This window comes from Paralichthys olivaceus, chromosome 6, assembly GCF_024713975.1.
Source record: "Paralichthys olivaceus isolate ysfri-2021 chromosome 6, ASM2471397v2, whole genome shotgun sequence".
NCBI classification, from domain to species: domain Eukaryota; kingdom Metazoa; phylum Chordata; class Actinopteri; order Pleuronectiformes; family Paralichthyidae; genus Paralichthys; species Paralichthys olivaceus.
In genome coordinates this window covers 24,233,613-24,258,406 of record NC_091098.1, presented here as the reverse complement: position 1 = coordinate 24,258,406, position 24,794 = coordinate 24,233,613, and the positions used below count along the sequence as shown (strand labels likewise).

At 45.5% G+C, this 24,794-nt stretch overlaps 1 protein-coding gene across 1 annotated transcript in view; it reads right to left on the bottom strand.

The window, feature by feature from the left end:
• The window catches only part of plxna2 (plexin A2), a 161,343-nt gene that overhangs the window by 111,653 nt on the left and 24,896 nt on the right, over positions 1–24,794 (bottom strand). The window contains exon 3 of the mRNA XM_069527668.1: positions 21,319–21,501. Coding sequence (XP_069383769.1) covers positions 21,319–21,501 — 183 coding nt within the window. The remainder of the gene's footprint in view (positions 1–21,318; positions 21,502–24,794) is intronic.

Below are 24,794 nucleotides of genomic sequence, written 5' to 3'. Positions count from 1 at the left end.
ACAAAATGTACTAGGGTTGAAATGTGCAGTGCATCGGTGCCCGCGGGGTGTTGTGTTAAGCCTCTGTCTGCGCCAATGTCAATTATTATAACATCTTTCAGAGATTATCTTGGTTTAGACTTGCATTAAGATGTTCTAATCTGTTATCGTGTGTGATGATCATTGTTTGGCTGTTTCTCAACTATGACAACACATGAAATGCAGTAACTGTAAAAGACTTTGTTCAGACTGCTGACAAATCTGATTTGCGTGTGCACGGTTACAAGTGATCCGATCGTTTGCATGTCCAGGCATCACCGACCTATCTGCATGGGTCGCTGTAGCAATGATATACGTGTCAATAACTATCTCGCTACGAGAGATTTCAACTGCAGAGGTTTCCAGACTGAGATGCATCAGGAGAGAAATTGATTGGAATCATATATCAACTGCAAATCTCCATTTCAAAGTGTTTTTTTTTTTTTTTTTTCCTGGCGTCCGAACAAGGGCTTGGATGGGACCACATCGTCTCTAGTGCTTCCATCAGGCCTGGAGATGTATGACAGCAGACAACAAACAGTAACTAAGGTACAGAAATGTACCAATTAAGAGTTAATTAAAGCACGGGGGCTTTCTCATGTGTGCCTGTGATCTTTCAGAAACCACTAATTTGTTGTTGCATGCCGAAAAGACTGCGTGTGTGTTTTGCAATACACACAGTACAGTATAACTGAAAAACCTACTGCTTTTAAATATTTTAAAAATATCCTATAATAATTAATACACACAGCAGGATATGTTTGGTGTTTTTTTTGTTTGCTTGTCAACAGGACCACGGGCATGGGCAAAAAAATGACCCATTAAAATGTAATTTAATTAGATTATCAAAAAAATCAGGAGACTGATATATCTGAGTGTGTGAAATTAGATATAGTTCAATTGAATTCATTTGTATAGCGCTAAATCATAATATACATTATCTCAAGGCGCTTTACATAGAAGGTCAAGACCTTAGAAATTAAAGAGAAATCCAACAGTTTCCATAATGAGCAGCACTTTGGCGACTGCGGAGAAAAAAACTCCCTCATTAACTGGAAGAAACCTCTAGAACCAGACTCGTGTTCACTATATAAATCCAGACCTAGCAGATTTGAATATGGTTTTATATTGAAGTAGGTTTTTCGGGGCAGAACCAGGAATGCCTCATCACTTTCTTTAACATCGAGAGATAAGACAGTTGGCAGAGTTACCATTAAATTTACTGAGAGTCTGGTCCACAGTTCAGTACATTGCCTGTGTATGCGTCTCTCGGGTTCGGTTCAGTTTAGTTTATTGGACGACTTCACAGAGAAGTAGCGAATCAAACGTCACGTTCCTCTCAGGCGATGTGGCAGCATCAGTCTCCAGCCCTGGACAGCTGTCTTTCATAAATTAAACTTTGGTATTTGCCTCTGACGGGCTGTGATTTACTCTAAGCTGGTTGTCCGAGGAAATGAAGGCATCATTTTTAATCTCCAACATATTTCAAAAGTCGTGTAGTCAAACAAAAAATAAATATGCAACATGTAGTGTGTGTACTTTACATCCTTACTGTTCAGGGGTCCGTGTTTGCTTGTGCAGTAAATGTACAGCCATGGATCGGTAGACACATATGTATGTATTTGCACGTACACGCATGTCTTTGTTCCTGTGTGTCGGCAGGGTCTGCCTGTTGACAGATGAGAGCTGTGCTGTGAGGGGTCTCAGAGAGGCCTGACAGATCTGTGACAGAGTGTGCCTGAGGAGAGAGGCCTCCATGTTAATCCACACACATACATGTTAACTACATTTGGAGAGTCCCATGCTGAGCTGCCTCAACACAGCCTGGTACTGCCCCCAGACGCTCGTGAGAACCCCCCAAAAACAAGCCAACCGGAGCCAAAACAGACCTCTGCGGCAGTAAAATCTGCAAACACACGCACCCACAAACACTTTATGTCTATAAGCAAGGCTGTCATTAACCGTGCAGACTGGTCGGCTGAAGGAGACAGAGCTAACAAAGCATTTGGGGGAAAAAAAAAAGAAAAAAGAAGACAGCTTAGTTCAGCTGTCTGAAATGAGCAGTTATTTTAATGATGGAGAAGACATGAGGTAAGACTGTGTGAAAAAAAACACAGCGTGCACGCACTTTGTTTTTGTTTTGACTTCGAAGCTCATAAAAAAAGGCTCTAAAGCTATTCTGGCCAACACTGATGTTAGGACACACCGCAGCTAAAGCATAGTTGCTGTGAGAGGAGAGAACTACGGGGGAGCGCTGCGATTGGTCACAGCTGGCATTTTTGCTCGGTGAGGACACTTCCTTTCGAGTGGGATTTCGTAGAATATAGAGAAGAGCGTGAGGTCCTGGCCAAGTGGGCACCTCGTCTGGCACCAAAAACAACCCTGTTTAAACACAGCCCTGTGCCAGACGTAAAAAAGGGGAAGCCGAAATATCTTTATTCAACCAGTGCCTGAGCAGGGTTTTACTGTCGCTTCGTTACTTTCTGAGAGTAAATATTAAGAACATGCGAGCCAACAATGAGTCATTTCTCTTTATTGCACAGCGGGGTCAAGAGAACAGAACAGCCTGAAATACTCCCTAAATAAAACTGACAGCGCGTGAGTGTTTCATATTCCCAGTGATCCTCGACAGAGTCGGCAGCAGAGCGTTGACACGGATAGAAGGGAAAGGTGTGTTTACCTTGAGGAGCTGAGTGTGGGCTGTCTAATCCACTTCTTGTGGGAACCTGTTATGACGTCTAATACCTGTTAAGAGTGCAGACACGCAGAGGCCTCCGCGCTTCGTCCCGCGGTCGTGCCTCGTAATGGCTTTAGGAGCGGCACAGTTACTCATTATGAGTCGCAGACAGTCTAAGGTCTGGTCCGCTACGTTGACGCTATAAACACAGGATATGGTGGTTGTGGTGATGCAACACACAGGCACAAGCATGCGTCTACTCACACACAGTCAATTACAGAGAGGGAGACAAAGGAGGGTCAGACTGTATGAACAAGCCGTGGGCTGTTTTTGGTCGGACAAGCAATGCTGACCAACACTAGAACCGCTACATAACTGACTGTGCCGAGCAGACAATGAACTGGAAAAAAGAAACAGACTGTGCACGCACGACCATGAAAGAGTTCCAGAAGCTTGTAGCGTCATTTGGAAATGTACTGCTGCGTTTTCTATCAATCTCTTTAACACTTTCTTTGTCTGTAAATCCCTGCTGCCTTATCAACGAGAGAACACAGCCGAAACCAAGGTGCTGCCGTGACACACTCATCGTTGTTTCACGCGCTTGTTTGTGGTTCTGCTGATACCTGGCGTTAATGTGCATCATGGGTGATCCAATCACAAGCAGGAAGCTCTAAATATATCAGTTTGCACCTGCCGTGAGAGCGCGCCTCCATTTTTTGTCTCCAGCGACCACTTGTGATCGGATCTCACTTCCCTGCTCTGTCATTAACCACGTACATTACTTCCTTTTACAGAGAGCAAATATATTTTGGCTTGTAACAGATGGGATTCACTCAGTATAATACAGACCAGGCCTATTCCTGGGTGTATTCCAGGCAAATTTCAATCATCTGTTAAAGTGGCCCAGGATACATTCATGTACCTAACAACCTCCGAAGGTAATCTCACTCAATTTTATAGCAATGCATCTTGGGTGAGTTCACGCCTCTACTTGTATAGCTATCTACTCGTGGTCAGATCACCCAACATGAACGTTAATGTCATGTCTGAACATGGCCTATGTGTGCGTGTGTATGTTTGTGTGTGTGTGTGTGTGTTTGTGTATAACCATTGTGCTCACATGCCAACTAAACTAACATCTCATCATCTCATGTCAGTCAACAGCAGAAGACTTGAATGCAGCTACCAGAGTTAAAGAGTTGAAGAGGTCTGACTTGTAGGTCGGCTGTTGATATTTTAATTACAATCTTTGCAATTTCCATGTAATTCTGTGCCTGTCTCTCTTTTTCACTCCCCCCGTCCCTAATGAAGAACGGAGAAATGTCAGGCAGCAAGAGAGGAGAGAGTAAAAACTATGTTGAGTCTGTCCCACATCAACATCTCACAACAACCCTCCAATCAACTGAAGAAGTGGCATAATGAAGATGTGAGTTTGTGTATCAGTGTGTACAGGTGTGTGTGTGAGCCAGTGTGTGTCTTTGCCTGTGTGAATGCGTACTTGTCTATTTAGAGGAGATGGAAGGCAGATTTCAATCGCCTGTACGCTGAACAATAGGGCCAATCAGTCGCCTGGATCAGGCCTGATTAACAGATGAGCTCAGTGTAGGTGAGGATGCGGCGGCGATATCTCACCCTGAGCACAATGAAGCGTAGTCATATAAAGACTCGACGCTCTTGTCAATTGTTTTTTCAAAGACACACTGAGTGAACACTAGTTCTAAAACAGCATAAAGAGCCGTAGAACAAGAAGCCATTTCCCAAAACAAACTAAGTGTTCCGTCCTGATAGCCTTGAGAGACACGAGCAGAATAACAACTGGCTGCGTGAAACACTGCTGTTCTCATTGCCCTCTGTGAAGTGAATAGAGAGAACGGCTGTGAAAAAGGCTAATGAGCTAGTTAAGGTGGCACTTCTCCTCTGGCAGGCCCCGGGCCACAGTACCGCTACAGGCCATTACCTGGACAGGGACGCATAGAGTAGAGCTCGCATCAGCACTTACTGTACTGCCTGGCATTCATACAAACACACGTTTGTACTTCTATCTTGGTGAGGACACTCATTGACATAATGCATTCCCTAGCCCCTCAACCATCTTAATACCTAACCTAAAAGTAATTCTAACCCTAAAACCAAGTCTTAACCCTGAAACAGCCCATTGGAAGGTGAGGACCCATCAAAATGTCCTCACTAGGGTCTATTCTTAAAATGGTCCTCACGAAGATATAAGAACATGAACGCAGAGTAAGGGAGAGCGAGAACCGTAAACATACTATAATACCACAACCCCTCTATATAACATGCATTACATTAAAAGCCTAAGAGGATCATGTTGAGGAAAAAAGTGCACGAGCTGAGGAGACACAGCCTTTAGTCGGTTTTAATCTTCTTTCCATCGACAGAAAGTGTAATGAGGAAAGAGCTTTTCTGGCTGCTTTCCACTCAGGTGTTGACCACGGTGTGCTGGGCTTGTTAGCTGCTTGGCCAGTTAGTTTGACCTTTTCGTAATTTATTCTCAAGTCCATCTGGAAGAATTGGATTTTCAAATTGGATCACTGTGAGTTTACTGAACAGTGAACAAGGACAAAGTCTGAAGGTGATCAAAGTTTCGTCAACAAATTGACAGTGGGCAGCGGAATAAAGTAAAGTTTGAGTTTGAGGAATCGAGCCAAGTCCTTTAAAAGGCAGAAGAACACGCACACACACACAGTTTGCATGGTCAGTGGTTTGAATTGAAGCAATTGAGTAATTATCTGCCTGTGAGGACAGGTGTCCAATGGTGAATTTCAGGGATGAATACAAGCGACTGGAGGTGAAAGGACAGTGTCAGTAAATAAACAGAATTTACTTGAGGAACATTCATCCAAACAGACAGTTGCTCATAAACCTATAACACACAGACACCTTCCTCCTCAGGACAAGCTGAGTGCATGAATATAAATGCAATATGTGACGATAAATCTTACTGGGTTTAAATGTGCCAACACTTCCAGTATGTCAAGTGTCATGTTTATTTCACTATGGTGATGTTTCAGTCCGAGCCAACAACTCAGACAAATGACAGAGTCGGGCTTGTTGGTGGTCTCTTCAGTGTCTTTCAGAGCTCAGTGAATGTTAGTTTTATGCTCATATTTTCCGGAACACTAAGTTGCAGAAAAGCCCCCGTCTGAACAGCACAGATGTCGTCACGTTAACTAAGTGTTTCAACGCACGTGCACACATTTTTCGCACACTTTCACACCTTAAACCCTAGCGGACAATTAATCCACCTCTTAAAAGACGGAGACCCCCCTGCACGCTGTCCATTCCCGGAGGTTGTTGAACAAATAAACTTTCTTTGGGTTTTAAATAAAACCCTGAGCTCCTCTGGATTTAAATACACTCTGGCTCTGCTTCCCCACTGGTTTCAATACACCTCTGGGTTCAGCGTATGGAGTCGGACGGCTGCCCATATGGTCCCCGCTGGATTAGGCTAAGAAGCCCGGACACATAATGGTGAGGCCCGGGGAACCATTAAAAACCCATTAATTGTGAAGTTGGAAGCTCCTTACGGCAATGATATGCTAATATTTCTTAGCAGTGGGGACAGACAGAAGAATGAGAAACAGCCAGACGCAATAGAAAAGAAATGCACTGAGTAAAGAGGAGGGGAGAGGAAAATGGTGAAAAGACAATCTACAGACTGTTCCAGGTCGCTGTAACTCCCCTAGCATTCACTTGTCTGCCAGACACGCACACACACACACACACACACACACACACACACACACAAACACACACACACACACACACACACACACAGAGCACAGGGAGAGAGGGAGTAGTGGAGAATAAAGAACCGGGGAGAGCAGAGGATAGAGAAACTGCAGGCGGCAGAAGACAAAGAGGTCAGTGTTGTGGAAAACATGAAGTCTGACATTAAAGTGATGTAGTTCAACTTACTCGCCTTAGCGGCAGGGATGCATGGTTGAAAGATCTACAAGTACAGGGAGAGGAATGAAAAAACAGAGGCAAGGACAGATGTGGGAAAAAAAGAGGAAGAAAAGGAGGAAGAGGAAGTCCTTGATAGTTAAACAAAGATAGATGGAAAAAAAACTGCCATCTGCACATCTATTCATCTCCCAATTGAGTAAAAGTATTTAGTGTTGTGGCCGTGTGGGGACCCTCTGCTTATCTCTGCATCCCCTGCATTGCAGAGTGACTGAGAGGAACATTAGAGAGACTAAGTCCTCACCAAGCAGATTAACCAGAGCCAGTCAGGGGACCGGCACGCAGATTTGGGATGCATCGCCCAAGTAAGATTTAGCCTTTTCACTGGCAATTACTCATAGTGTAAATTTCAATGTGTAACCCGGGCTGCGGTTGATGCTGCCCTGGCTCTGAAAAGGACTAATCTGAGACTTGCCACTGCACCAGAAGCTTCCAGTGTGTTTCCTGCTGAACAGAGCGGCCGTCTGTGAGGGCAGGAGCTGCGTTGTTTACATTCAACACTCGCTCCGCCGATTTCCTCCAGAGCAGAAAAAGCAGCGGCTGCTTATTATTCATGAAAAGCCACTCGTGTATAATGTGGATGTCATTGTTTCAATGTGTAGTATACATGTCACATTACATGACAGAGGAATCAACACATCAGCATCAATAAGCGCAGTAGCCACAACGAAGGAAGCATCAGGAGCGTCGCCTCAAAGGCCTGGCAGTCTTGAAAGCGCGGCTCTTCAGTGTAATGAGTCCGTTCCCTGTGTGTCTAGGATGCTGATGAAGGGAAAGGAAACTGGACTTGTCATTTCCCAGTCGGACCCTCGGGAGCCAGGTGTCTCTCTTTACTGGAGGCATGTGGGGACTAACGTAGGTTAATGAGCTATGCGGGCCCAAGAGGAAACGAGCATTATGGGCTATATGAGATCCCCCTCTCATCCCTCCATTTGTGTCAGACCCTGGGAGAGAAAGGAGGAACAAAGGAGAGTGAGGTGGAATGGAGGTGGAGGTGCAGGAGAGAGCGAGAGCGAAGGATAGAAAGACGGAACAAACTGAGGCAAAGCGAGAGTCAGGTCTGCCAGGCTTTTAAAACAATTAAGGCCTGGATGAGATTCACTCTGAGGGTTCCACTGCCAGGCAAGGCCCAAATGTGGCAGTAAAAGAAAAAGCTTAGCGAGAGTCAGACTAATCAGAAACAGACTCTCTACGACAACAAACCAAACCACACACACACACACACACACACACACACACACTCACACACAGAGACACACAGGAAAGTCGACACTTTACATATTAGAGCTCGACAGTGAGGGGGAAAAAAAGCCTGTAGAAACATCAAATTGTAATGAGGACCAGACTCGGTGAGTGCACAACGGATGGGAAAGAAGAGGCAGGAAGACACAAAGATGTAATGATGACAAAGGGAAGAGGGCTTTTATATATAATGGCTGTGTAAGCCCAAACAGCAGATGTCCTTTCAGCTAGTTTTTAAGGTCCCATATTTTTATGGGATTAGTACAAAGCAAAACACTACTTGGGATTTGCAAAAGAGTTCAGATAAAACATATCAGATTTCAGGTAAACACGAAGGGAAACCGGATCCTGCACGGTTGGACAGTGGGCACGCAGAGGTCAGGGCAGAGGCCAGTGGGTGCATCGATGTGACATCACAAAGTTATGGAAGTCCCGTCGTCTTGCTGACAGGAACAGATTCCAAACGCTGGCTGTGTGCATTTCCCAAAGGATGAAGTGTTTAAATGCTTTCACATTATTTATGTATAGCAACCAGTCCTGCTTTATAATAAATACAATGATATTCCTACAATATGGGACCTTTAAGAGCGCTTGTTGTGTTGTGCGACTTAACTGCCATTCCTCCTTTTGTCTTGCTCTCAGATGTGGCTTAGTCTTTTTGTTTGGATGTCTGCGGCTGCATCGCTTCATAAGCTATGAACTTGGAGCAAGCAACCATCTGAGCACGCTGTTCCCAGCCCCAAAACGTGCATGTGTGCTCTGCTAAGATGTTGCCAAGGGAGGAGAGGAGTGTGTTTGTGCGTGTCTGCTGTGGAGGTGGGTTGGAAATAAAATGTGAGAGAGGTACAGCTGAGTCAAGAAGAAGGGAGGAGAGAAACACAAGCAAGAAAGGATAAAGAAAGGGAGATTAGAAGATGGGGTTGAGGAGGGATGGGAAGAAATAAGCTGCAAGAAATGTGGAGGGAGAGTGCGGAGAGGAGGTGTGACCAGGTCTGTGCCCGGGAGCAGAGAGGCGAGCAGGGTTTGTGGCACTGCCAAAGAAGAGGCAACTTCACATTCCTGGCTTGATCCTGTGTAAACCCTGTCTGTTAGTGGAGATCTGATATGGAAATAAGAGGCCAGATGGGGGCTTTCATTTGCCTTATAAGGGATTGTGGCTTGGCCTGGACGGATCACGGGTAAAAAGCCGTGGAGAATGAGAAACACAGACGGAGAGAAGGGCAGGGGCAGGAAGTGGGCATTAAAAAGAAAACACGAGACAAATAGAGACAAACATGCTGAAAAGTGGACATGTAAGAAAACAGAAGACGAGACAGAGTGAATAGTTGTAAAACAGAAAGAGAGAGTCAAACCAAGACACTACTGATATTCTTGTTTATCTCCTCTGAAGTTGTTTCATGCTCTACAGTCTTTGAAGGGGGGGGGGGGGGGGGGGGGGGATTCATCTGGGTCCGAGAGCAGAAACAACTTCCGTCTCGTCACACAATAGAGCAATAGAACCCAACACAACCCGACTGGTACAATTCATCCTGCTACCATTGTTTCAGACTGGATCCCAAAGGTCCAGTTGAATGTAAGAATTCTTTCCACTGCCAGAAAGACTAACTTCACCCTGGAGAAAATCTGCAGATGGAGAGAAGCAAGACTGAACAAAAGGATGGATGTTTACCGTGTTAACAGCCGGGGCTGTGCCGATCACAACTGAATTCAGCAAAATCCATGTTCCATCATCATCTGTTTTCCAACTAAAGCTCAACAACAACTGTGGGTATATCCCTTCGCTCTATTCCCTTTGTTCTTCAGTGTGTTTAGCACGAGCTGCATTTCCTCGTCAAGATGTTCAGACAGTGGGAGCCAACAACCTGCTGAGAAACCTGATCAGCCACGCTAATCTGATCAGCTGCATTTTGTTCAAGTGTGTCTTACTTAAAGAGAACAGCACTCGCAGCATGGTGTAACCCAAACATCGTCCTATCCCGTTTCAGACGAGGATCCTGGGAAGCTGACGCAGTCATCTGATCCACCACATCTTCCCATTACGACCGCCACCACCACCCACCCCCGGCCCCTCGCAGCCCTGCATACCTGCACCCAACTGTTCCGCCAGCCACAACAAATTGGGCTTATTAGGGTGAAAAACTCATGACACAAGTGGTTCTCATTTCCTAATCAGTTGCAAGGCATAATCCGCCCCACCCCAGAGAGTGCATGTGTGTGAATGCATTTGTGTGTGATGAAATAGAGTGAAATGCATACTGTCTTCTGAATGTATGATCAAGGGAGTTTCCGCACACCTCTCTCATACAAACAAGCGAGCGAAATCTGCGTGTGCACGAGAAAAAAAGTGAACATGTAATGAAACACAAATAAACCTTCGGATACAAAGCGTTAGGGAAGCGACATACAAATGATGTAGACAAGATCTTTGCCCTCTAATCACAGAGTTTAACTGATGCAAGGCTAACTTGGTTTCTCCGTTTCTCTGCTAATTCATTACCACAGTCAGTTAATTTAGGTCAAACACACACATATGTATGCGCGGCACACCCCCACCAACCACACACCCCACTGAGCCAACAGCTGCTTTTCAGCAGCACCAAACTGCGGCTGCCAAATGCACCAAAACACTTAACCATGACCGACGGTAACAGGTTATTCCCCACAGAAATGTTTAACTCCCCTTCACAGCGAAGTAAAGCGGAGGAATTTTGATGGTTTGCCGCTGTGCTGCGATTCCATCAAATCATCACCTCTCTGCCTCGACTGCTAATCCAAACCGACACAGTGCACCCATGTCACCAAGCGAGGGGACGTCTCACCCCCTCTCTCTGGCCGTGACCCTCACGTTAAGTCAAGTTACCACAGGCCCAGATAATGTTTTCCCAACCGCTAACCATTATGGTTTAATGAATAACAGCGGTGGCTGAGCTGACCTGTGACTGGGAGAGGCCCCTGGCTCCTGCTCTGTTCTTTGATATCATGACCTGGTCCGTGCCCTCTCTGATGGCATGATGGGTTTTCTGGAGATGGAGGTCCACTCACACAAATGCTCCTGCTACGTTCTCACTCCCTCAGTTCTTTACTCCTCAACTAGTCTTCTTTTCTATGATGAAGAATCGGTCCATCCATCTATCCACCTACACATTCTGATATTTCACATATAGGCTATTACATGGTCCCCCCCCCCCCCCCCCCCCCCCCCCCCCCTATTCTATATCTCCATTTATACGATATCTGGCGTCTGGCGGCTCCAACACATCTTCCTCTTTCTGTCGTTATTTCAAACTCGCCTGTCAGAGTGTGGTGTGTAATGGTGTTATATGGCTGTGACATTGTGCTTTATGTCACTGCTGCGAGGGTTGAACACTGGCCCCATCTCTGGACAGAACATAAGGGAAGTGAAATATAATATGCTCATCTATATCAATCGAATAATTCCAGAAATATCTGTTTGTCTGTCAAACGGATATCTCAAGAACTGTTCATCTTATTGACATCACACTTGTGTATCGTTAAGGGCCAAGGGAAGAGTAGTGTTGAATCTGGTGTGCGATCCTGGGGCGGCTGGGACTCATCAACAAACGTTCAGAACAACATTCACGACAATGACAACAGCAACTATAACCGATTCTCCAGTTTGGGGTTCATGCGCACTGGGCCGAGCTTTCCTGAACTTTGAATCAAGCCGGATTCCAAACTGCACTAGTTTAAAATAAACGGTGAAACCATTAGATTTGAAATGATTTTGAAACTCACTGCTAAATGAACAGACACCATGAAGCTCCAGTGGATTGGCGGATTCTCTGAGCGATGCAGGGGGGAACTGTCCAATCACATTAGGACGGCGGCCGCTCTTTGCTGGACGGCTGGACTATTAAGAAGGAGTCAAAGCTGACAGCTCCATTTCATGAAAGCACAAGGCCAAGACCTGACATTCAGCCGTCAAGAGAAAAAGATGCCCTAATGTGTCTGTGTGCGTTCAAGGTGCAGGAGTGACGAGCAGGTAAAGGCTGAGTGAGCTGAGATTATCAATGGCATGAAATATTATCACATGCTATTAGCGCTGTATCACTGTTCATTAGGCTGATGGCTGGATGGAGTTACTCCGCAGCCCTGCGGTCCGAGTGATAAAAGTAGAGAGTGGGAGAAGAAGAAGAAGAATATACGGGTCCAGAACAAATGTAGGAAGAAAATTGGGGCGTGAGGGAATTCAGAGAAAATGATGAAGGCCCTCTTTGCCTCAATCATTCACTGACAGAGAGATTCAGTGTCAGGGTTTTTAGAGGTAAACAGGAATATCTCACAGGAGAACAGGACAAATGCTGTATTTAATGTCACACCAAGAAAGAACACAGCATCTTCCCCCAATCCCTAATTCTTATAGGGAGGACACTCATAATAAATGATGATGACTGTACAATGTCGAACCACATATATCAGAGGAAAAGATTTGTGCAGGGCTCATGAAAGCTTCTGTAAACAACGTGTGATCATAGAAATGCATTAAACAATGCTGTCACGCCGACAAGCTTAACGGTGAGGGCCCTGATAACCGCTGCTGTCTTGTATGAAGCAGGAGACAGAGGAGCAGTAAAGCTGCCTCGGTATCAGACAGAAACATTAGTCGCTGTCACACTTGGTTTGCCTTTGCACAGACAACAGTTTAGTATATCATCAAAGCCAAAACAGTTCTCATTTCTGAGATCTATTAGAGCCGCGCAACTCGAGGAGACACTCGAAATGAAAGTGCGCATTTGCAAAGTAGATGAGAGCAATGCTGTTTTGGTGGCTCGAGTAATGTGGAATCATTATGCATGCTATCAAACACATAAACAATGCATGTTTTTCATTTCGTAACAGCCTCTAATAAGGTCGATCGTTACGCTGCATGTAACATGGAGGATTTAATCGAGGACTTCTAACAGATTCCCTTTGTTGTGGGTCACAGTTTGAGTGCAAGTTTATAAAGTTAGAGTTCCTCCCTCGCTCCCTCTCTGTCCTTCCTCCCCTTTTATCTAATTTTGGACCACTCTAATAGCCAGCAGTAATGAATTGGCTAATCACAGTTATCTGGCCCATTCAAGTGCTTTGTAAAGCAAATCAATAAAGCCTGGCACGGAGCCAGACGTCCACTTTGAAAGACGTTGCTCACTAATCTATGTCAGTTTTTTTTTTTATCCCGTCCTGAAGATGTTTACTCTTTCTATGTCCGTCCCTCGTCTCGTGTGCGCTTCAACAAGGTCAGTTGGGAAAGTGTAAAAAAAAAAGTAAATCTTATTCCATGCCAGCTGGAAACTGCAAAGGACAAAAGTCAAGCACGGAATACTTGAAGTTCACTTGACAGAGAGAGAAATTTTCTCTTTAATTGGTGGAACTGTTGGAAGTCACTGGAGCTCTGAGACTTACACCTCAGGCAAGAAAAAAATAACAAGACTTACAACGGTACGAGGCACTTTCCACAGTAAAAGATCAATAACAGCTATACGCAACAACTGATAAGAATTTCTAGGAATTTCAAATGTTCCTCCCGTGGTGCCGTCATTGGCTGCAGACTAAGCAGGAATATTGAAAGACCGGGAGGCCCTACCTCCCAACACAGCTTCCCCGCATAATGTTTTGGTTCTGTTTTTTTTTATTGCACATAAAACATGCGATTGCCAGGATACATGGGCTAGAAAATATTTCATCCACAAGAAAGGAAAAGGACACCTTTCATTAGAGGAAACATTGGGGAATATTCACCCGCACTTGTACTTGTTTCGTTTGAATGCGTTACCAGGAAGACATGGATCTGGGCAGCCAGCAGCGTTTGATGCGGCTTCCCAATCCTAATGACACCACTGCTCCCAACATTGGCGGAAACCACACAATCCACTACCGCAGGCATAGTGTGTCTCCCAGACTCCATATTCTCCATGTGTGTGGGCGACGGCGTAAAAGTGGAGCCAAGACCTGGTTCCTATTTCCCCTTTAAGATCCAGAGTGAGTCCAAACATGAGACAAATCTTCAATAGCAGTAAAAATAATGCTCAACTTAATTTGAATTTGAATCAATAACACAATGTGCTGAAGAAACTGGATTATAGCAATTTTCTCTTTCAACAGGCAACGTCTGGTTAAGTACTTCAAATCAACAATGGGTTAATTAATCTCACTTATGAAGTTATGTCCAATTATGGGATGCAATCAACAGGGTAATTTGTTTCCTAAAAGAAATGGAAGGCATCGCCAGTAACAAATCTAATGAATAAACTGAAGTGTTCTGCTCAGACATAAAAAGTGATCTCTGTGATAAATTAATGAAGAGGTAGTGCACAACATATTTATGGACATATGTGATTCTTTCTTTGTGTCTTTGGGGATTTAGCTCAATTGGCTTGGATGCACACTCCTGCATATCTCGCGGCTAAATTAAGCCTACATGTATAAAAAAATCCATCTGTAGTAAAATGTATGCACTGCATGAGTATTTGTCTCTTGTTGTTAGATAATGAAAAACACTTCCTTCGAGACACTGGCAGAGAAAAGAGCAAGCAATTAGAGGGAGAGAATGGAGAGGGAGACAGATAGAAGGGGAGAAAGCAACGGAGAGCTGTTTGAATGTGATTAATGAGATCACTGCAGGGTAGGCTGTGTCATTAGAATAGACTGCAACGAGAAGAAGAGAGTGAGAGACTGAGACGCAGAAAGAGACGGGAAGAGAGATAGAGAGAGAGAGAGGGGACTGAGAGGGAAGAAGAAAAGAGAAGGAAAATGAGAGGGGACAGCCGGGTGACTGACCAGGCAACACTTAACTCGCTGCTATGAAAAGAGAGAGGGAGCAAGAGAGGGAAAGAGAGAGAGAGAGTAAATCAGCAAGACTAAGAGGGAAAAAGCAGATATAAGGCTCGGATGAATGGAGCAGCGGGGGCTCTCAGTCTTCCGCTGGCCTTTTAACAGTGAAGTGTTTAGAGAAGCCTGGACCAGGTCTGGCGGAATGAGAGCCTTGTACTCTGAAGACAGCCATGAAAGACACAGCCTGCTGCTGCTGCTGAGGCCCGGGGCTGATGCCGGCCGCCTCTTTATCTGGCTCAGGTTTAAGAAACGAGCGAGAGCGAGGTCAAGTGGAGGCCAGGTTGCTAAAAGGTCGCAGACATCCTTCCCGTCCGCAACTCAATGAACACACTAGTCACGTGGTTAGAGCTATAAAGCGTCTATGGAAACCACTTTCACACACAAATAGCGCTTGCAAACACATAAGCGAAAAAAACGTGTTGCCTCAAAAAGTCCTCCCCCAGTAGAGCCTTAGGTTCCACATGGAATTTTCTGATGAAGTTCCACATGAAGTTGCGTTCAGACCACCTGCTGATCAGTGGGTATTCCCCACAACCGACACAGCAGATGTTCAATGAGCACTTCACGGTCCCGTCGGATGATATTTATTATTCCTGCTGTGGAGGCCTGACACAGTCGTCTCCAAATAAAATACACCTTCATTTGCACTTGTCCAAGCGTTGCTGATTTTCCCTGCACGGACATTTGATCCATCCTCTTTGGGAAAGAGCTGCCAGTTGTGTTGGGAGAGTAAACTGCTCATTTACTAGCAAAAATAATTTCTGCAGGCTACGCTAAAGGCTCCCAGCTGCTGCCGGCTGCGTCGCTTAGTTTAACATGATTAAAAAGATCGTAGGAAGAGTCCCAACTGTGGCTGTGACAGACACGTGTTGGCAGCTATCAGTTCAGCTGCTTATGTCTTCATGCTACTTGTCATGATGACATTTTGCTTAGTTTGAAGTGTCTGCTTCATGAAGAGATGTGTCTAGTAGGATGGATTTAATTACTTTTGGAAACACGACAGACAAAACAAAGCTAATCAGAGTTTGACAACAGGATGTTATCGTTTGTTCTGCGCGGGATGAACTGGACCACAGCCTCCAGTCAGACACAAGGTTGCGCAAAGGTTATTAGGATTCAGAGAGAAATAACAATTTGTGACGACGATAATTGGATGGGTGTTTCAGGTGTAATTGTACTTCTGGTTAATGCGTGTCATGCAGCAACAATGGAGATATTTAAAATAATTTGTTGTTCGTGGGGTTTTTATTTGTAATCCCATCGTGAAAGCTTTACTGACCATAAAACAAGAAAGTTGTTTATAAGCGGTGTCTCACATATCAGGATAGTGAGTGTGTGTGTGTGTGTGGTTTGGGCGGGTGCAGGTGACAGGACCCTTGGTTCTGTTCACACAGTCATTAGTATCCGGGGGAACAGGTTTGGCTTCCACTCAGTTGTTGCCATGGGCCTCAGCTGTTGCTAAGGACATCATCCTCAATGCTAGTTAGGACCTCTTCCCCTCTGTCACTCTGTGGTGGTCTGTCTGCCCATCTGTCTATCATTTTGTCCTCTCCCACCTGTCCTCTCCATCACCAGGTGGAAAACCCAGGTGTGCCACAGCGAACACGGAGACCAAAGGTCGGAGAAGAGGTGACAACTTATCTGCTCTGCCGATTCCATCGCTTCCACATAAATATCCAAACTGGGTCAAAGCCCCGACCACAGCAAAGCAGAGCCCGGACAAATCAAGCAGGTGAGCAGCCTCTGGGCTCGGATCACGTTTCCTCTGAGGGCGACGAATGGAAGCACTAACTCCCTGAGGCTCATTATGGGGTGAACGCAGCACAGTGTGAGGGGCGAGAGAGGGGTTGGAGGGGGGTTGACCACTTGTCCACCAGGGCCCGGCAGGAGCAGCTGCCTACATTTACAAGCCTTTCAAGTCCCCGACACTTTATGTCCCGTGATCAGCTGCGACCCTCAGCAACACTCAAGCACTGTCGGCACAACACGCATCCACGCCGCTATTCAGGCCGGTTTGGGAGCCACATGAGTCGGTCGTGGCCCGTCTGCTTACAATAACCAGTTCAACAGTTTGTCCAGTTAAACACCTGAACCACCCTTTCAAGTTGTCCCCATCAGCTGCCAGGGGCATCATCCAAACCATTTCCTGATTATTTATCAGGGCATGATGGGAAGATTCAATTAGGCTGAATGCAGCACATCATCGTTAAAGGCTTGAAGGATAAAGAGCCGGAAGACATTTTCTTTCATGAATGGTTTACTGCTGATACAACCCCCCACTAATCAACCCCTTACTTCAGTTCAACACACACATCCACCACCATAATTTGTGGTTGTTTGAATGGAGAAGTCTCTGCATGCAGTGCAGATTAGAGGAACGGGAAATAATAGCCTAAAACTTCTGGAAAAACAGTTTTCTTTTTATATCTGGGTTTGTTTTTGCCTCTGTCTGTTTGTTTGTTTGTTATGCACAAACTATAGGACAGATTTCCACGAAATTTGTTGGACGGATGGAACATGAGCCTAGAAAGACCAAATTAAATTTTGGCAAGGATCCCGACAAAGGGCAGATCCAGGAATTTCTTTCCACTGAGTTTTTAACTGTTTTTTTTCAACATTTTCACTGATTCCCCAGGGAATAGGGCATCGATCTTGATGAAAAAGAAATCAGGCATATTTAGAGGAATGATAATTATGGTGCAACGACTGGAATTAAGGTGACTATGGAAGTATGTGCCATTGTTGTAGTAAAATGTATATATATATTTATATCATAGCATAATTACCTAATTACATATTGTAATAAATAAGCCTCGATGTGAGTAACACGTTGTAGAATGCAGGAGAAGATCTGGGGATGCATCTCCTTGGTCTTTGGTTCAATAGCACTTAACCCCTGCTGGTGTGTGAGAACGCTGGGATAGAGGATCTTCATTCTCGTTGACTGCGATTAACAGGGGAATCCAGAACGAGTCTCGGCTCAGCTTCCTTTAACCTCCTCATTCATCTACTGCTGGGACGGGTCTTTCAACATCCAATTTTACATGTGCGGCCGTGCCCTTCATCTCTATCTATATCAAAGGCAGCGCCCCCCCCCCTCCTCATTGCCACAGTTGCTCCCCCCCACAATCCCAGTCCCCATGTGGGATATGTCTGCGCTTAAGTACACTCCGAACAACGTGCAGCCAATTCCAATTTAGATGATGTAATCCTTTGGTAATGTGTATTCAGAATAAATCGCCTATTTCAATCTTTTGACCCACAGAGCTGTGTTGCAGTCTTTTGGTCTGGAGATACATACGAGAGATAATGTGGATGACGAAGCCTGGTGCGAATCTGTGTAAATCTAGAATTAACATTAACTCGTAAACTGAAATAAAAACTCACTGGAAAATATTCTGATGTAAACTTAGAGCAGACTGCAGGTCTACTCTCTGGTCCTGATTGGAACTGGTTTCACTGTAGGTAGAAAAAGTACACGAGGACCTGGGATATTGATCGACCTCAGAGCAGCTTTCTGCTGAGGTGAACATCTACTGCCCTCCACAATCAATCACTGCCTCCAGGGGTGCCACCCAGAAGTCCACAACCGATTTCTGAAAGCCGCCCCGACACTCATGCTACACATTTAACACATTACTGCTGTATGGTGGTACTAGGTTTCACTCCAGGTTGGGAATGAGAATACGTCACCTTCACACACGTATCCTACATCGCACAGTAAAACGTAATCCCTTCACACCCTGCTCATGTGAGTAACCCTGCACGTGACTCACACCTGCAATGTTATTGTTTCCTGCAGTCTATTACTCTATATATGCATTCTCCTCACCTCAGTGTCTGCTCATTCCCCCACCCTCTTAACCCCTCTCTCACAATCAATCCCCTGCAAAACCCTGCCACTGGCAGCGGCATCCGCCAACACCATCCCTCCTGCTTCACTGTGCTCCAGCAAAGCCGAGGAAACAGCAGCATACACAGGGGCTGGTCTGCAGGGAGAGCAAGAGGGAGGCGGAGGGGAGGAGGAGCGGGATTGAATGGGGAAGCGGGAGATGGAGGGGAAGGGAGGGGGGGATTCTTTGGGAAGGGAGCCAATCCAATTACAGGCAGCGGTGCAGCCCTGGTTTCTTTGGCGGCACTAAATTCACATTTCAACAGTCTCTTCCTCCCTCCTCCAGCACCTTCTCCTTCTATCTCTGCCTCTTCTTGAAACTCTTTTCGTATTTTTTTTTTTTTTCCTCATCATGGCTCACACCCCTGAACCGTGCATTCTCACACAACACACCCCTCCCCTCTCTCTCCATCTGTCCGTCTCTCTTGGTTGCATGGAGAGAAGGTGAAGGTATGGAACTGTATTGCCAGCAAAGCATCAAATCTGTCAGCCTATAGCTGTGTCATGCTCAGATCTGAAGGAGGCCTGCAGCACCCTCCTCTCCCATCTACTTGTCTCAGACAACTCTGAAGGAGCTTATCAGCTTTCTGCAGAGGAGCTGCAGCCGAGGCTCTGCAGGTCGGCCGTTCCCTCTGCCCTCCCTGTGACACCTGAGGGAGAGAGTGGAAGGCACCCTCCACGAAAACACATGCATACTTCAGATGCACTGAAACACACACGCACACATTTTGTCCATATAACCTGCACCCTTACCTCAAAACATGGCTTTACCTTAAACTTCATTGATTTATGTTTATGGGGATTTTATAGGCAGGTCCCTAGACCACACTTTTACTTCCACCTCAACAATGGCACTGTTGATATGCAGCATTATTGATTATTCATTATCTATTTAAAAAGCAGTGCTCTCTCCTTCCACAGTGTTGCAGATTGCCAGGCAGGCTAAATGTGGTCATTGTCTCTTACATGCACATTTGATGAACAGTCCATGATCGTCAAAACACGTTTGCATGCAAATCACAACCTTGTACTTGAATGCAAATTTCATTTTTTTTTTTTTTTTTGTAGAGTGCTGGCAGCACCTGGTCCTGTCACACAAATTCAAACAAATCAGGTTCCAATAGAATCCAGCAAACTCGCACTTCAGCAGCGACGTTACACTAAAACACGAGCAGACACCAAAAGCACAGATGAACTTGCAGTACAAATAGTCTGCAGTTCCAGTTCTGTGCCGCTTGTTGAGAGAGATAATCAATGTTTCATTACTCGTTACACTGACGATTTCTCTCATTCCTCACAATGTTGAGAAACAGTTTTCATGTCATCTTTCGCAACAGTACATTTCCTGCATCTTCTCATCTACGCTACATCAAATGACATGAAGGGAAAACTCCATACTTGTTGCAAAATAACAACCTTCTCTTGTTCCCTCGGGTTGAATGCTCTTCTACGTTTTCTGTCCCGGCCCCTGAATCGTGGTTCTTATTCTCTAGGTGCCCTTCTCATATCCTGGTTAACTCCAGCCCATGTTAGCGTTACTGTGGTTACAGTCATGCCCCTGTGAAGAGTACACAGCAGCCCACAAGGCTATTTTGCATGGATTCTCAAACAGGGATAGGAAAGAGAGATAGAGCACTGGGGGAAGGCAGGTGGCAGCTACAGACAAGAGTGTGGAGAGACGGAAGATAAAAATAATACACAGGCAACAGCAACACAGTGGGGAAAACACATTTTTCTGTCTCATCTAATGTAACCAAGTAGAAAAGGGTGCTAAATCACAAAGAACTTGCCAAATCAGGTATCAAAATGGTTTTAGTAGCCCTCCTCCCCTCTGAGTGTCGTTCTCTGAGCTGCATGCAGCTGTTAGGGGGGGGGGGGGGGGGGGGGGGGGGGGGGCTGTATGAGCCAGTTATGGCCCTGTGACACACTCCTGCTGTCACTCAAAAAGGAGGAGCCAAGCGAATACTGACAAATCCTTCAACCAGCTGTCTGAATGTCGTCTACAGAGCCTCAGTATGCACGACAAACAATGCACTCATGCAAACACACGTTATCTGCATTAGAACACAGCGCTAACATTTAAACATTCGACGTACAGTCCGGCCAGCAGCTGTCTGGAGTGACGTTTGAAATTAGTAATCAGTAAAACACAGATATTTCCGATTGACATTTACCGAAAAGCTCACTTTCTTCACCGTTCAGGGAGAATCTCACCTGATGCCTTGTTTCAGGGGGAAATCTGTGATTATTAACCGGACAGCAGCAGCCTTCTGTATTCTCTAACCAACGCTGGGAGGTTTAGTGCATGGACCTGCTCTCGCTTTTGCCTCGCACTGTGCCACAGGCAGAAAGGTGCCTATTAAAATTAATGGGCCAGTGCAGGTTATTCAACACTGCAACACTGGAGCTCACATAACAAGGAGCTGGTAATAACCACTACACTGAGCTAGCCATCGCCATTACCCCTTTCCGACGCTTTGACAGCCGGCATTAAATATTAAGGAGATAAGTTTCTCTGTGACCATGATCCATCTGCACGGAAATAGGAACACTTCACAGTGTCTGTGCCCCACGGACCACTGGACAGGCCTGAGTCCTTATCACAGTGATGGAGTGAGCAGATATCTCCTGCTACAGGTCGACGAAGAGGAGAGGAGCTGGTACTCACCTTCTTTAGCCTGCCACTCTTGGTGCCCACAAAGGCCACACAGTAGCCATTGTAGACGTAGGAGGTGACAGAAGTCATGCGGTCGCGGGTCTCAGTGTAGAGAGTGTGACCGGTGACCAGCTGGGAACCTCCGAGTGGTTGGTTGATGTCCAGGCCACAGAAAGAGTCGTCAATGGGCACCGGCTGGAGGAAGACAGGAGGAACGAAGGTTAGAGAAACGGAAATGAATAAACGACAAGACAATTAATAAAAATGAGAGACAAAAAAAAAGGTGATAGGGCTTATGGGACAGATGTGTCACATCAAACAAAACCCTGTAATGAAATGTAGTACAGGAAGAGGGAGGGATTAAAAGACCTTAGAGAGCTAGACTCAGAGAATAAGACATTAGTAGAGTGGAGCTGCTGAGGAGCAGAGAACTATGAAGACGCTGTATGGAGGAAAAATGAAGGTGATAGAGTGAGACAGGAAGGGAGAGCAAATGGTCAAAGTTGTGGAAGTGGCGGCGATGTCAGACAGTGTCTGAGACGGAAATGAGAGGGTGAGAGAGGTGAGCCTGAGGAGGGAGGTGCAGGAGCGAGTCTCCCAGCCAGACAAACGTTTGCCTTTCTGTTCCACTTGGCAGACATGTTTCAGCTCCGCCTGACTGAGCTCCACCTTGCTCTCACCGTGGCTCATTACCCTGGCCTATCATCACATCTCTGAAAGACGCACGCTGCATGATAACTACGCGCACTGGCAATCACAGTGCATGATAACCATGCCACCCTGAAATATGCATGTAAGCAAAGTGTCTGCGATGAACCGTATTTACACATTCGCAAGAAAACGACCTGTGCAGTAAAGTCTTGTGATGTTTGACTTTTGAGGAACATTTAGGCGTCTTTTTTTTTTTTTCGGTTTGAGCGAAGATGAGATTATGAGACAAGAGGCGACAGGGAAAGCGGAGGAGGTGAATAAGGAGCAAGACAGTGGTGTTTCCGGTGTCGAACCAGGTCAGCTGAGACAGTCTGGGTAGCAGTGGCCTCAAAATGCCACGTGGAGTAAAGTGAGATGGTCAGGCCAGCCTGTCATGTATACATCCCATCGTCTCTTCCTCACAAACTCTATCTTATTCACCCTATATATATATATATATATTTCTCCTTTCTCCAACCCCGTCTCATTAATTCTCTTTCTGTCAGTATGTCTATCTCCTGTCTGTCTCGTCTCTTTGTCCCTGTCAGAACTGTGTGAGCAGACTATGTTGAGTGACATTTCCCACTATGGGAGGCAGCTCAGCCACTTGCTGTGCACTACGGCTGCAGAACCTCTCAGTTCTATGCACAATTTCATGAGCAGAGCAGAAGCAATAATGCTGACAGGGAATAATCGCCTCTTACAGTCACGCCTCCCACTTTATGGCATTTCCTTTTATTTCCTTTGCCCAAAATAGCACAGTGCTATTGTGCTATACTCCACTGCAAAAAAAAAAAAAAATCAGGTGAGCTTAAATTATGCTTTACTCTTCTGATTATAAAATTAAATGTGCTGCACATAGCAGTGTAATGCCTGTTTTAAACATGTGCTGACTAAACATGCACACGGAGAATTGGTCAGGCAGGACAGCAAGCAGCTCTCTGGAGAGGCAGCCGAGCGCTCCAGACTTTGGCTTATCAATATCTACACCCTCACATGCATGCAGCTACTCCACATATGGTCTGTTGGGCTCCAGACCATGTGGTTCTGATTATATCTAGACTGTTTAGATGATGTACACTTAGCAGACTTGGCAGCCGACCCGAATCCCCATGGACTCCGTGCGGTTGCGTTTTCTTGTTCACCTTCTTGCAGATGTTTTTTTTTTGTTTTGTTTTTCCTCACAAATACAGGGCAGTGCAGAAATGTAGGTTTACCACATTTTCAGACTCGTTCACACAGATGACATTGATTACCTTTAGCAGGGCTCTGGAGAGACTAAAAAAAGGTTACTCTATGTGATTAGATCTTATTGAGCAACTCACAATACAGCATAATATTTAATCAATACGGAGAAAACAGTTGTAACCGTGACCGGTTTCAACAGTAAACTACATAATCGTGTCTAACAAGGACATCAAGTGCTTTATTTCGTGTGGAATTTGAATGACTGATGAATTGGATGTGACAGGATACCTTCGCTCCCAGGGTATATCAGTGTTATCAGCAGCAGCTCCCCCTTGCTCTCACAAGTCGTTAATTAGCTGTTGGGGCATTAGCAAGAAGCAAGAAAGGATGATAGTGTTTCGCAGACACACAAACAGTCTGATACCGAAAGAATTCTATCATGGCCCTCCTCTGTGGAAGTGACTACAGAGAATCTCCAGATGGCAGAAGGCTGGACGGCTGGGCGATAAATCTTTGACTGGCTGCTGTGTCTGAATCCCCTGGCTCGGTCCATCAGTTCCATTCCCGGCCTCAGCCTTGGCCTGTGAGTAAGCGTGCACATAGTGAAATGTCTGCAAGACAGGAATGGGAGCTGGGGGTATAATTAAGGTTCTCGGGTTTGAGCTCGCTGGCTACATGCTGTTAGCAAGGACCAGAGGAAAGGCGCTCGGACTGCATGTGTAATTTACTCCAAGCGAGGTAAAGTTAACGGTTAACAGGAAAGAAAAACCAACATTCTCCCGGGTTGGTCTAACCTTGATTCACCTCATATTCTGATGAAACTCAGACATGGGTGCTCTAAAAATACCTCACACAGAGTTGCAGGAACATATTTATTTAAGAAAGACAAGATGTGGAACACATGTGCACTTTAGAGCAGCCGCACGACTTGAGTAGGGGATTACGGCAAGCAGACAATTTTGGTGCATGGTTGATGTATTCATTTGTTAAACGTAATTTGTATAGGCTTTAAAAGTTCCTCATCCATTGACATCTATCTGCATAATCCATATTATACTATGGATTTACTGGCTGTTCATTGAGCACAAGGACACGGTCTTAAGGACTGTATTTTACATCTTCTTATCTCCGTGGCTACACATGCACAAAGCTTGCGTATAGTTTGGTGTATAATGCAAAAGAACAGATGGATGTTATAACAGTGCATGTCTAAAGAATGGAGTGGGAGGTGCAGTTTTGCAGGGATTGACTGGAACCCTTCTGAGCATACTGAGATGATTGGGGATTCTTCTGGGAAACTGAAGACAGGTTCTAATTTGAGCTCCCACAGTTAGAGCGTCCCTACCTCAGTACTGTCATCGCCATACGGCTGCTTCTCCCCGCCTTCTCTGTGGAGCTAATAAAACCCAACGGCGATGGTTTGAGTTAATTTCTCCCTCAATCCCGACAATCACCTTTGACACTGAGCTAATGGGGACTTTACTGATTTTAATAAGAGCGGCCAATTAAATGACTCTAGGGGGGATTATCGACAAAGGAAGCTGATCAGAGGCTGTCAACGCTGTGAGAAGAGGGATACCATTAAACACTTACTCAATAATACTAAAATA